The sequence below is a fragment of the Neltuma alba genome, unplaced genomic scaffold (genome assembly GCF_004799145.2).
Source record: "Neltuma alba isolate B1F8T4 unplaced genomic scaffold, ASM479914v2 tig00011279_pilon, whole genome shotgun sequence".
In the NCBI taxonomy this organism is placed as follows: domain Eukaryota; kingdom Viridiplantae; phylum Streptophyta; class Magnoliopsida; order Fabales; family Fabaceae; genus Neltuma; species Neltuma alba.
Window position 1 is genome coordinate 21,978 of NW_021635988.1, and position 14,377 is coordinate 36,354.

Consider the following 14,377-nt stretch of genomic DNA (forward strand, 5'->3'; position numbering starts at 1 on the left):
TATTTGTCCTAAATAGGTGTTGTCTTTCCTAAAATATCGTTACTAATCAAATGTATTAACTAGAACTATTATTATTAGAAGGGTTGCTTTAAAAAAATGTATAAATATAAAAGATAAAGTGAATTGGGGTCTTATATTTAGGACCAAAATAAAAATTAAACAGGATCTTATATTAAGGACAGGAGGTAGTACTTTTTAAAAGCATTTTTTAAACAATCCAAGTACCTACTATATAACCCATGGCACATTTCCAACCCCGTCTTGCTTCTTCCACCTTCCTACTTCCTTATTCTTCTTCCCAACCCACCTCCCCTGCTTCTTCACTGCTTCCACCTTCCTACTATATATATATATCCCCTCTCTTTTCAGTTCATAAATATTCATTCATCTTCATCTTCTTACTGGTGTTTACTCTGTTTGATCACTCATGGGGGGAGACAAGGCAATCAGCCTTGACGAGATCAAGAACGAGGCCGTTGATCTGGTATGCCTCTTCCTTCCTTCTTTTCTCTTCTACACTCTTTGCTGCTTTCTACTATCTCTTCTCTGCTTTCGTGATCTCTTCAATAACCCTCCTTGGTTGCCTTCGTTGCTTGGTATTTTTCACTTCACTTCTCTTTTTAATCATATCGATCGACACGTTCAGTTAGTTTCAACTGCGTCTCTGTTCTGTTCTCATGGTCTGTTTCTGCAAGCAAAGCCATGCTCTGTCTCGGAAAAATTCTTGCTTTCTTTTTTCTGAATAAATTCTTCCATGGATCTCTCACATTATTTTCTTTGTGGACAAAAATAAGGAACCCAGTCACATGAAAATCAGCTAAACATGCCTGGACAAAGACAGCTACACATGTTCCACAACTCACAATCCTGACCCATCATTTTCCCTGCCACCAAACATGTTCGTTTCTGTTAATTCCCTGCAAGGTTAAAAAACACAGAGAGAGAGAGAGAGAGAGAGAGTTCAACCAAAAAGAGTTCTAGTCGCTTAATTTTTCTTTCCCCAAGTCGTTGAGGATGAGATTTTAACTTTGGATTCTTCTAATTAACTTTATTACCTGTTGGAGAACGAAATTTGAAGTACTTAAGCCGTAGTACGCTGGCTTTTTCATTCCTGGAAAGAGCCACCTGATGAACCGTCCTTTTATGGGAACCCTCACGTTCAACGGTCCTGACTCTGCCTGACACCACAGGGTCCACCGTTTTACTTGTCCGTTTTGCCCTCAGATCTCTGCCTGTTTTCTTGGAGACCCGCCCCAGGGCCAGGCCAACCTAACATTTTCGTCATTCCGTGCCGTGAAGATTATAAATTTAACCAAACGGCTATTATCCAAACCGTGATCGGTTTTGCGCGTGAATTACACGCTCCAATCACATGGAGAGAGAGTGGCTATGTCCCACCCCATACTGCGTGGCCCGATAGTCAACGGCTCGTGATTGGCTGGCTCGTCCTTTTATGGCCGTTGCCCAATACACGCATGCCGTTAATCTAAAGTAGAGTTTTTTTCTTAGAAGAAAAGGGAAATATATTATGTAAGCATACGAGATAATCCCGCCGTCAGAAAGGAAAAGACTGATTTGGGCTGGAAGTGGAAATTTTGTTGTAAACACGACAACAAAATTTAGAAATCAAATCTAGATTTTGGCAATTCCTCCAAAAAAAATAATTTTTGTGCTTCATTAAACAAAATTTTTTTATATTATATTTATTTAATTATTACTGTGTAAAGTTACTCAAAATAAGTTATTGGTCGTACCATATTTTTATGCTCATTAGAGCAGACCCAGATGCACTCTTAGTATTATCATTTCCCATACTCTGTATTATGTCTGATTCTGTGATCAGTGGCTTCCTTTATATTACAAGTTCTTGAATGATACTGTCTGTTAGAACCGAAAAATGCAATCTATATCAGAAAGAGAATCGCATCATATACCATGTTATATCAAGTATCAGAAACATATGTGCTGTATCATGTCACATGTTTCCTTCACTCTGATGTTTTGTGTTTGTGTCACTGTCTTTGCGACGCTCTCTCTTGGGGAGGAAGATGCAAATGGAAGTCTTGAAAGGGGACTAGAAATAATCCTATGTTTCTAATGTTACTTGTTTATAGGAACGTATTCCCATAGACGAAGTGTTTGAGCAATTGAAATGTACCAGAGAAGGTTTATCCTCCGAGGAAGGAGCCAACCGGCTTCAGATATTTGGACCCAACAAACTCGAAGAGAAGAAGGTCCGATCAATGGCTAATTACTTCTCCAAAACAGAATTTTTACATATGCCACTGATTTATGATGCTAACTCCTGTTTAAAAAAAAAAAAAAAAACTGTTGCAGGAAAGCAAATTCCTCAAGTTTCTCGGGTTTATGTGGAATCCTCTGTCATGGGTTATGGAAGCTGCTGCAATTATGGCGATTGCCCTGGCAAATGGTGACGGAAGGCCCCCAGATTGGGAGGACTTTGTGGGTATTGTATGTTTGTTGCTGATCAACTCCACTATCAGTTTCATTGAAGAAAACAATGCTGGGAATGCTGCTGCAGCTCTTATGGCTAGCCTTGCTCCTAAGACAAAGGTAATAAAAGTATTTTTATATCATCCCTATGTTGGTCTAGTGTGACTCAAAGTTTCCATGAGAATAACATTTTTGTAGAGAATGATATGAAAATGTTGTGAAGAAGTAGCAGGAAGAAGACTTTTTAGTTCAATTTCCTGACAAGGAAACTGAAGTGTTAACTTTTTAGTTGGGACAAGCATGTATAATGTATTGAATTATTTGAGGAATTGCATGAGATTAATTAAAGTTACTTTTGACAGGTTCTTAGAGATGGGAAATGGACTGAGGAAGAAGCTTCAATTCTGGTTCCTGGAGACATCATAAGTGTTAAACTTGGTGACATTATTCCTGCTGATGCTCGCCTTCTTGAGGGTGACCCGTTGAAGATTGATCAATCTGCTCTGACAGGAGAGTCTCTTCCTGTGACCAAGAACCCTGGAGATGAAGTCTTCTCTGGATCAACTTGCAAACAAGGTGAAATTGAAGCTGTCGTTATTGCTACTGGTGTCCACACATTCTTTGGGAAGGCGGCTCATCTTGTGGACAGCACCAACCAAGTTGGGCATTTCCAGAAGGTTCTCACAGCAATAGGGAACTTCTGCATTTGCTCCATTGCTGTTGGAATGTTGACTGAGATCATAGTCATGTATCCTATCCAACACAGAAAGTACAGAGATGGAGTTGAAAACCTCTTGGTCCTCCTGATTGGAGGAATCCCAATTGCTATGCCTACTGTGTTGTCTGTGACCATGGCCATTGGTTCTCATAGGCTCTCTCAGCAAGGTGCCATCACCAAGCGTATGACTGCCATTGAAGAGATGGCTGGTATGGATGTTCTTTGCAGTGACAAGACCGGGACACTCACCCTTAACAAACTTAGTGTTGATAAGAACTTAATTGAGGTCTTTGTAAAGGGTGTGGACAAGGAACATGTGATGCTTCTTGCTGCAAGGGCCTCTAGAATCGAAAACCAGGACGCCATTGATGCTGCCATTGTCGGAACGCTTGCTGACCCGAAAGAGGTATATTACTTCTCTTCAGCTGATGTAAGAACCATACATGTTTGTGTGAATGATTGTATTTAACATGTCTGAGTAATGTGCAGGCAAGGGCTGGGATCAGAGAGGTGCATTTTTTCCCATTCAATCCTGTTGACAAGAGAACTGCTTTGACTTACATTGAAGCTGATGGAAGTTGGCACCGGGCAAGCAAAGGTGCACCAGAGCAGGTAACCTGATGGTTCAGTTTGTGGTTTGAGAAGAATTATGGTTAAGTAATTGATATCATTAATGTTTTGTTTTGCTCAACAGATCATGAACCTGTGCAACCTAAGGGAAGACGCTAAGAAGAAGGTCCATGCTATTATTGACAAGTTTGCAGAAAGAGGCCTTCGTTCACTTGCTGTTGCAAGACAGGTTCTTATTAGTTTTCATGAAATCAAGTTGAGAGTTTGTCTTGGTATATTTATTTCACTCTACAAAACAAATGCCTTATTGGTTCGCTTGTGTCACTTGTGCAGGAAGTTCCTGAGAGAACGAAAGAAAGCCCTGGTGCTCCATGGCAGTTTGTCGGGGTGTTGTCACTGTTTGACCCTCCTAGGCATGACAGTGCTGAAACCATTCGAAGAGCTCTTAACCTCGGAGTAAATGTCAAGATGATAACTGGTGTGTATCTTCTGTAATGCAGGATGTGCATTTATTTCCATGCTTTCTCAATTCTCAATCTGATATCTTGTATTGCTTTTTGACCTCCAGGTGATCAACTAGCCATAGCAAAAGAGACAGGAAGGAGACTTGGCATGGGAACAAACATGTACCCATCTGCTTCCTTGCTTGGTCAAGATAAAGATGCAAATATTGCATCACTTCCTGTGGAAGAGTTGATTGAGAAGGCAGATGGATTTGCTGGAGTATTTCCAGGTTCATTCTCTTTAACGATTTTGTTTCTGCTTTCACTCAAAACAATTGTGCTAGTCCTGACCTTTATGTTATCTATTGCTGTTCTTCACAGAGCACAAATATGAAATCGTGAGGAAATTGCAAGAGAGGAAGCACATTTGTGGAATGACTGGTGATGGTGTCAATGATGCTCCTGCTTTGAAGAAGGCAGATATCGGTATTGCAGTAGCTGATGCAACCGATGCTGCAAGAGGTGCTTCTGATATTGTCTTGACTGAACCTGGGTTGAGTGTCATCATTAGTGCAGTCTTGACTAGCAGAGCTATTTTTCAAAGAATGAAAAACTACACTGTTAGTTTCTCTTGTCCCTTTCTTCCTCTCTCTCTATCTTGTAAAATCAGCACTATCCTCACACATTATATTACTTGTATTGCAGATCTATGCAGTCTCCATCACTATACGTATAGTGGTAAGCAAAAGCTACAATAAAGACTATAGTTAAGCATAATTCTTTATGATAAGGAACGGATACTCATCAGTTTCCATGGTTTTTGTTTCTTAATGCAGTTTGGCTTCCTGTTCATTGCATTGATATGGAAATTTGACTTCTCTCCTTTCATGGTTTTGATTATTGCCATTCTAAATGACGGTAAAATCCTGAACAAATATGCCTTTGAAATATATAGGCTTCTTCACATTGTGTACCTTATCCCTTTCTTGATTGAAAATGGATATCTAATATATCAACTGTGTGATTCTTCTATCAGGAACAATCATGACAATTTCAAAAGACAGAGTGAAGCCATCTCCCTTGCCTGACAGTTGGAAACTGAAAGAAATTTTTGCCACTGGGGTTGTGCTTGGAGGTTACCTGGCTCTGATGACTGTCATATTTTTCTGGGCAATGAAAGAAACTGACTTCTTCCACGTAAGAAAAAGATGTTCATATTACTCTACCGGTTCCTAAATTTATAGTTCTTTTGACTCAAATTCTTAACAACACATGTAATTTATCATCCCAGGACAAATTCAAAGTTAGACCTCTGAATGACAGTGAACATGAAATGATGTCTGCTTTGTACCTACAAGTCAGTATAGTGAGCCAGGCTCTTATATTTGTGACCCGTTCTCGTAGTTGGTCCTATGTTGAACGCCCTGGATTGCTTTTAATGAGTGCCTTCATTATTGCTCAGCTGGTAAGGATATGAAGTTAATATAAACTTGCATGTTTCTGTACGGATATGATCAGAGAAGAAGGTTGGAGTAAATTTTGAACTCAATGAACTTGCAGATTGCTACTTTCATAGCAGTATATGCCAACTGGGGATTTGCAAGGATCAAAGGAATTGGGTGGGGTTGGGCGGGAGTGGTCTGGCTCTACAGTATTGTCTTCTATGTTCCACTTGACTTCTTAAAATTCGCTATCCGTTACATCCTAAGTGGCAAGGCATGGAACAACCTACTAGAAAACAAGGTACGTAAATTTTACTTTCTGTCATCCTTAAATGCAATTTTGGTGGCCAGATTTGACTAATTTTTTTCTGAAATGCATCACAGACTGCCTTCACCACCAAGAAAGACTATGGAAAAGAGGAGAGAGAGGCTCAATGGGCACTTGCTCAGAGAACCCTCCATGGACTTCAACCTCCAGAAACTTCTAGCATCTTCAATGATAAGAACAACTACAGAGAGCTCTCTGAGATTGCTGAGCAGGCCAAGAGAAGAGCTGAAGTTGCAAGGTAAACCAACCCCACAACATAAATATGAATAGTATTATGAGATTTTAATCAAATCATAGTTTACTGCCACAACATGAACCCAAAAAAAACACTGTACGAGGTTGATTATAATTGGCTTTGTTCTTGTGATTTCAGGCTTCGCGAGCTTCACACGCTCAAGGGTCATGTTGAATCAGTGGTGAAGCTGAAAGGGCTGGACATTGACACAATCCAGCAGCACTACACTGTGTAAGAAAACAGCTTGATAAGATTTATATGCAGATAGCAAAACGGCCAGAGGTTCAAAGGCAAACCTGAAACGAAGTACAAGGACAAGGCCTACCTACTTCATAGTAGGGAGAGAACGTCTCTGTGTAATAGCTCTCCTAATCTGTTTACCTTTTTTTTTTTCCTTCCCTTTTTTGTTTCTTGTTTCCGCATATGCCTTCGTTTTGCCTTCTCTTCCCAAGTCCTGTGTCTTCTTCGCAATCATATCGAAGATGATGATGAAGAACTTGATGTTAGGATTTTTTTTTGACGTGGGAGAATAAAAGTTTATGGAAATTACTTGAGCATCACTGTGTTCGAAAGTTCTCTCTAATTAAATTCTCCTTTATATGCTTGCCTATGCGCAATATTGAAGCCATTTTGTTGGTATTTGCGGTAGAGTAAAGTTCATAGAGCTTCATAAGCTTCATATCTTAATCAAAACTTACAAAAACGTCAGAGATTACCTTGTTTGGAGCCTTTCAAGAGCTAATGGCTATTCCTTTTACCGTCCAAGCATGCCTCACCCAGTTTTTTTCCTTCTTAAAAAATGAAAGTATAAGAAGTACTTGGCTCATAGCCAGTACGTTAATATTTTTGAGGATATTTTTCATGGTTTTGATCACATTAATGGATATCAACTCAAAGTTAAAAAAAATGGTCTTTTTGGTTTTCAAGGCACTGATTCAAAACCAACCAAATAATCTTTTGCTTTCAACAAAGAACACTACAGAAATAAAGCAAATACAGTTGGCTCATGTAAGGGTGGAATTAGATTAGTAGTGGCAAAACTGATTTTTGGTCCAATTGATTTTTGTAAACTTTAAATTAAAGTAAAAATTAGTTAGTGTAATGTGATTTATGTTTATAAAAAGTCAGTTGAAAAAACTGAAACTTGTTTGGATGATTAATAAAAAAAATAAATTTAGATGCAAAATAACTAAAAAGGATATAAACTTTATTAAATAGTAGCGTTCTATATTACATGATATTAATATGATATTTTATTTAGCTTTCTTAATCTCTTCAAATTAGTTTATTGGGGTCTTATATTAAAGAACAAAAGTAGTATATTATATGTATACAATTTGATAAATTTAAGAAAATAATAAATTAAAATAATTAAATTTTATTAGATAATTTTTTCTCCTTAGAAAAAAAATAAGTTATTAAGTCAAAATAGGACCCACTTAAATATCTTTATCTTTCTTCTCATTCTTGTTGTTTTCTCTCTCCTTGTTTTCAATGGAAAAAGCTCAAATTTTGAGTTTTATTTGTAACTGACTTTTGTTCCAAAAGCTCATTTGAAAAAAAGTTAATCGAAACAAGCATCATTTTAAAAATAAGCCACCAACACTAATTGTATACAGTCCCATGCATGTTTGGAGTTGCAAACAGCATTCCAAATACACGCTTAACATATTTGAAGCTAGAAACATTTATTTTCACTATAATTTTTTTTAAGAATTTACATATCTTTAAAAATGATTGGGTTGTTGACAGAGCACGATGGCGTCGTGTGATTCATGCCGACCCCACCTAGTGGGATAAGGCTTGTTGTTTGTTTGTTGAACATATCTTTAAAAATGAAAAAGGTGACATAATGAGTGTGAAGTTGTGTGAGGATACTTTTTAGTCATATTTTTTCAGATTATACTATTTGATAATATTGTGGGTGATGAAAATAATGATAGAGGAAGACGTGGAACAACCAAGGCCTTTCATTTCGCTTTCAGATAGGGATTGAGCTATAATTCTTTACCCTCAATATGTTATATGAATCACATGATGTCATTATATTTTATTAACAATTAAATATTTGAATATATTATTAGTTAGAAAGTCTCATTTAATAACTTTATTGTGTCTTCCAAGGAACAAAAAATCGGACCAGTAACTAAACCGGTCTAGGCAATGGGTCAAGGGTTGCTAGTCGGACCGGAGGTCGGACCGGTCATATTAAAATAATACAATTTAATTCAAGATATATAAATACATTCCTATTATTAGAATAAAACAATCCTAATTTAGCAAACGATTTGACTATTCCAATATTCCTCAACGGCTCAACCTCAAATATGAAATTCATATTTCATATATCAGTCAGTCTCACACAATGGAACAAGAGCATAATTAAATTGACAAATTCAGCTACCTATTTTAGTGTTTATACTTTCATTCAGCCTCAGACAGTTAGACGGGCGAAAAACAAAAAATGGCTCTGATATTGGAGAAAAAGAAAATAGCAAATTGGAACAATTGGCACTGTGAAGAAGAAAAATGACTCTGAAGCTATAGTGCTATACACCATATCTCAACCTCACTCTTCAAAATCGTAACAATCAGCAATCGCACAAAGCATGACCAATGAAGGAAAAAGCAAAGCACATCTAACTGAATGAAAGCAATGAACAAGACAACAAAAGCACAGAAGCTGAAAACAAGTAGAAGTAGAAGTAGAAGGAAGAACCTCCGAGCTGCGATAATGATTCTGCCACCGTGAAGAAGAAGCGACGACGGGAGGCAACCACGATGGCCTGCTGCTTCGACGGTTTGACTTGGAGTCTTGGATGACGTTATGAGAAGATCTGCAACCTTTGACGACAAAGAAAAATCCGACACAATGAGAGTGGATTCAGCTAGGGATTTTCGATTTGGGAGGAGAGAAAAATGGCGAAAAGGCACAGCAAAACTAAAGCTTGGGGGCGGTGGGAGTTGAACCTCGATTTCGACTTGGGCACCTGGTTTTTTTTTTAATTTTTCATGTTAAACGACGTCGTTTTCTGGGTTGGAGGTTTAAAAAAAAAAAAGTGCCAAAACCGGGCAACCCATCCAACCACTGGGTTGCCCGGTTCTTACCAGTTTTCCCTGTTTGAACCGATTTAGTACTGGTTCAATAAGGCACAAGTTTTTTTTTATCAAACTAGACCGGACCAACAACCGGTTCACCGGTTTTCCGATTGAGCCGACCGGTCCGATCCGGTTTTTTTTTCCTTGGTGTCTTCCCTTTCTCTCGGGTATTCATCTATCTATCTCTTTTTCAAATGGCTCCATATTCTTGTTTGATTTAGTCCCCTAACTATCACCTCCAACAACGTTTTTTTGTAATATATTTGAGCCGCTCTAAACAATTTTTTACCATTTTCTTTTCCGTGCATCAACTTATCCTCATATATAATATAAAAACTTGAGCAATTATATTATTTACAAATCATAAACAGTATCATTGATTCCTCAAACTCTATACCATGTACAGAAGTACTCAAGAGTTGCTAAAAGTTCTATATATGTTTGTGAGTATGTATATATCGATGGAGTTAAGGGTATGGGACAAAAGCCAAACCAATCCCCACTTGACTCAACTGTCCCTAAAAATCCAACAATGTCTTCTTCTCTCTGTTTTTTTTAATTTTATTTTATTTCTTCCTATTCGCCTTCTTTTAAAATAAATAAAAACATAAATGGAATATTGGAATATATAGTTGAAGTATTAAAATCAGTTTTGAAGTTACACGTGCAATTGTATGGACAACGAGTCAGGCCTGGTCCTCTCCTTGAACTACTACCTCCGAAATATAAGACCTTATTTGATTTTTAGTTTGATCCTAAATATAAGACCTCAATCTATTTTATCTTTCATATTTATACATTTTTTTTAAGATAGTCCTTCTAATAATAGTAGTTCTAAACAATACACTTGACTAGCAAGGATATTTTAGGAAAGACAAAACCTATTTAATATAAATAACTAATTTAACTTATTTTCTTAATATTCTCAAATTAGTCAATTAGCTCTTATAATTAAAACCGGAGGTAGTATAATCAATGGACAGAATGAGTTTTAAAACTTGGTAAATATATAATGCTCATTGCGTGTTCTTGAAGAAAAAAGTAAATTTTATTCATTCTTCAGATTCCACATGCAATACTTCATTCATCATGCAACAAATAGGGATGGCTTGATCTACTAAATCGATTTTACTTTTGTACTTTTTTGTTTATTAAGTCAATATGAATCATCTAGCTAAATTTAATATTTTTTTTATATTCATATGTCAGCTTTTATTTTATTTTGATAGTTATTTTCATATTATATTTCTCATGCTTTGGATATAAAATAAATACTGAAAATAATTATTATTATATTTGAGCTATTTAAATTTAATACGAACAATTTAAAAACAGGTATGGTGTAAAATAAAGAATAGTAGAGAAACCAATTTTCAAGACTTGTCTTCACTTTAACTGGCACTTGTCAGTTTACGCTATATATGTATTATTACATGAGGTATGCTTACTTTGTAAAATAATAATATAAGGAGGAAAAATCAAGTGTAGCAACAATGAATATGAGTCCATAGATAATGTGACTTATCAATATTTTATACATTTAATCAATAACAATATAAAAATTTAATATGCATCTTTAATTTGTTGTTGAAATAATTATCAAATAATACATTTTATTAATTTAGTATGCACCTCACCATTTTCTAAGATTGACTATTCCCTCCCTACCTGGATTATAATAATATTACGCCCATGAATCATAGATATATGGTGGCGAAAATTATAATTCCCATGCCATAGAGTACCCAAGGATATTTGGCTTAGCGGAGGACGAGCTAAATCACAAAATAGACAAACTACTTAATATAAAAACTATATAAGTAATTTAAAAAAATTAAAAAATTAGTTAAGTTAGTTATTTATAATAAATATGTGTTGATTATTTAAAATTATTTTTATTAATTATGTGTATTGAAATATCTTTCAGGGGTTTGTTTGTTATGAAGAAAATGGAGGGAAAGGAAATGGGAGAAAAAACTTTAATGAACTCAATTTAAAAAATTTAAAGAAGTAGGTTAAAAACTTTTAACTAATTTTGCTTACTTTTTTATTTTATATCTTCTCTTTATCAAAAGTTTATAATACCATTTTTTATAATTTTTTAAATCGAGCTTATTAAAATTTTTCCCCCTTACAACAAAAAGTAGTGAAAACCTTTAATTAACATATAAAATTGATAGAAATACTTTAAAAAAATTATATATTAAAAAATAAAGTAAATTAAAATATTATATTTAAAACTAAATTTAATCTCAACAAACTCTTATATGTAAAGCTCGGGTTAGCATTGCTGAAAAAAATCTAACAATGGGTGATTCCTAATTCTTTTTTAAAGAAAAAGAAACCGAAATTCCCTTTAACATTGATATGGCAAGAGATTCAGGCCCCAAAAAAAAATGGCAAGAGGACCCCACAATAGGATGGTTACTCATCAAAAATATCTTATGAGAAGCAATGTTTGGGTGGGTTATTAAAATACACTATTTTTACTCAAAAGTAAATGCTATGTAATTGTCTAAAACTCTTTCAGTCCTATATATAGAATACACTGAATTAATTAGATCAAAAAGTTATTTTCTAAATATACTTTTATTTACAGAGATAAAGAAAGATTAATGAGTAAGAAAAGCGGCATGTGAGAGATAATCAATTTTACGATATAACATGGAATTAATTGGAATGGTTAAAATTTCAGATATCCTTTAAATATGTCTTATAAATTATATTAAAAAATTCTTATATATAGTACTATGGAATTGTAATGATTAACTGATTTGTGAGGTAAAATAGCATGAACTATGGTAATAAAGAATTAATAAGTGTAGAATGAGAACTAAAATAAATTTTAGACCAAAATAATGATGATGCGAGTTCTGAGATTGAGCACATGCATGGTTGTCCCACTCAAATTTAAAGTTGGTTTGGCATTTAATTATCTTTGCTTCGCTCTTTGAAGACACACACGTCCCTACTGCTTTAAAATTAAAGCATTTCGCCTTTTGAGCTTAATATTCTTATTCAGCAACTTCGTTCTTTTGTAAGCTTTAGCAGCCTCAAGAGTTTCTTACGAGAAATTCTCTGTTATTCCTAGTATGCAGTTTTATTTCATTTTATCCTATATTAATTAATTTTATCATATTTTTTTATTGTGTTCTGTATGGAGAATATTCACTGTTTTATATTCGTTCCGTTTGGGGAAAAAGAAAATTGCGGACCCTGATTTAGTTTTTTGTTTATTTTGAAATGGGACAAACAAAAAAATTGCCTTTTATGAATAATTTTTTTTAAATCATCAATTCATTTATCTACATACTATAAGTGTTAGAAAATAAAAGGAGGAGGAAAAGCAACTTATTTCAGATCCAGGTTTGTTATTGTTGCTCTCACGCAGAATTAAATTAAAGTCTAAGTTAGAGTGCAAATATACAATAAGAGGGGACATTTTTCGTATTCACACAAATTTGAATTTGACATCTCACACATAAGTGACCAAGGTCTCTTTCTCTTTCATCACTAGAATCAATACTTACTGGTTATTCAAACAAATTCTGTTAAACATAAAGTAAACCAACATTAACAATAACAATAAATAAACTGGAAAAATGGTTTAAAGTAAATTATACACATTTTTTCGTATAGTGCATATGAAGTCTAATGAATGAACTATAATGTCTATAATTTGTAAACAGTGAGGCTTACAATAAATTTTGATCAACAATCACCCACATCTTGTCTATACTTAAAAGTTAAAACACATGTTTATATAATACTACCTCCGATCTTTATTATAAAATCTTGTTGATTTTTTATTTTGGTCTTAATATAAGACTCCAATCCACATTATCTCTTATATTTATATATTCTTTTTTCAAGGTAGTCTTTTAACAATGATAGTTCTAACCAATACACTTGTTTAGTAGGGATATTTTAAAAAAGACAATACCTATTTATTACAAATAATTAACTTAACTTCTTTTCTTAATCTTTTAAATTAGTAACTAACTCTTATAATTAAGATTACAAGTAATATAAGCAATTTAGAATTGAGGGCAAAAAAACAAATGTGGAACAGACATATAAAATTTTGAATAGAAGTGATTTGGTAGCTTTTTGAGAATGGAAGAAAGATTTTGACTTTGGTTTCACGACTGCCAACATTTATCATCATTATTTTTCTCTAATCGTCCGTCTGACTCTGGGTACGCACTGCGCAGGCCTGTCTGCTTTTTTTTTTTTTGGGGGGGGGGGGTTTTGCCTGGAGTAAGCATGCATGTGTGTGTCTTTAGTGTGTGTGTCTTTAGTGTGTCAACTGTCAAGATCGGTGGAATTTATGGAAGCGTGCAACTGCGAGGCCAATAATAATAATTGTGCATGTGTGTGTGTCATAGAAATGCGTGGTTGCTAGTGTTCCCTCGAAATGTGATCACCATAAAACCCTAGCCAACCTAAATATATTCTCCTAATAATCATATTTATAAGAAAATTTCAACACGTTTTACTATAATTTAAAAAAAATAAATGTTATTAATGACTTTGATTTAAATTTTAATAAATTTTAATTTATTCTTATTTAATATATATATATACACTTTTTAATAAAATCACAATCACAATAAATTAGAAAAAAGAATGTGCATTAATACTACCTTTGGTCCTATTTATAATAACTCAATTGTAGATTCTAAACAAGATTTTATAAATAGGATCGGAAGTATTATAATAGATTTATGGGTTAATACTGTCTTTAATCTTTGAAAGGTGATCTCATTTTGATTTTAGTTTTTAAAATTTGAAATTAGGACACCCAAAAAAAATACTCTTGGCGACTTGGCCCCAGAATTTGTTCCCTGAACAAGGGTTTTAGGGACCAAAAACACTATTTTAAGAACAAAATTTTTTAATCAAATTAAAATGAGCTCGAATTTTGGGAATCAAAACTATTAATTGGTTTTACATTTTGGATACTAAAATCAAAATGAGATCAAATATTAAAAAACTAAAGGCGACAATAGTAATGATCCTGGGTTTAATGAGATGACTTGTATTAGTGAGAAGAGAATTACTATTGCTATCCTGCAAAGGGAACCA

General features: G+C 34.5%; 1 protein-coding gene across 1 annotated transcript; it reads left to right on the forward strand.

Annotated features, from left to right (window-relative positions):
- The first annotated feature begins 240 nt into the window (after positions 1–240).
- Positions 241–6,814, forward strand: LOC114711146 (plasma membrane ATPase 4-like). Its single transcript, XM_028895497.1, has 16 exons — positions 241–484; positions 2,115–2,234; positions 2,338–2,574; positions 2,817–3,578; positions 3,662–3,784; positions 3,867–3,971; positions 4,076–4,220; positions 4,311–4,475; positions 4,567–4,805; positions 4,891–4,923; positions 5,022–5,103; positions 5,222–5,382; positions 5,477–5,650; positions 5,746–5,928; positions 6,012–6,193; positions 6,329–6,814. Exons 1-16 carry the CDS (start codon positions 428–430, stop codon positions 6,423–6,425), a joined length of 2,865 nt encoding a protein of 954 aa, XP_028751330.1. The 5' UTR covers positions 241–427; the 3' UTR covers positions 6,426–6,814.
- The last annotated feature ends 7,563 nt before the right edge of the window (positions 6,815–14,377 follow it).

What these genes read in the sequence shown, in the direction of transcription:
- LOC114711146 (XM_028895497.1), top strand. Translation starts at nt 428, where the DNA reads ATGGGGGGAGACAAGGCAATCAGCCTTGACGAGATCAAGAACGAGGCC. An exon ending in ATTTGCTGGAGTATTTCCAG is followed by an intron (nt 4,476 to 4,566) that starts GTTCATTCTCTT and finishes TGTTCTTCACAG; the next exon opens with AGCACAAATATGAAATCGTG. An exon ending in CCTTCATTATTGCTCAGCTG is followed by an intron (nt 5,651 to 5,745) that starts GTAAGGATATGA and finishes ATGAACTTGCAG; the next exon opens with ATTGCTACTTTCATAGCAGT.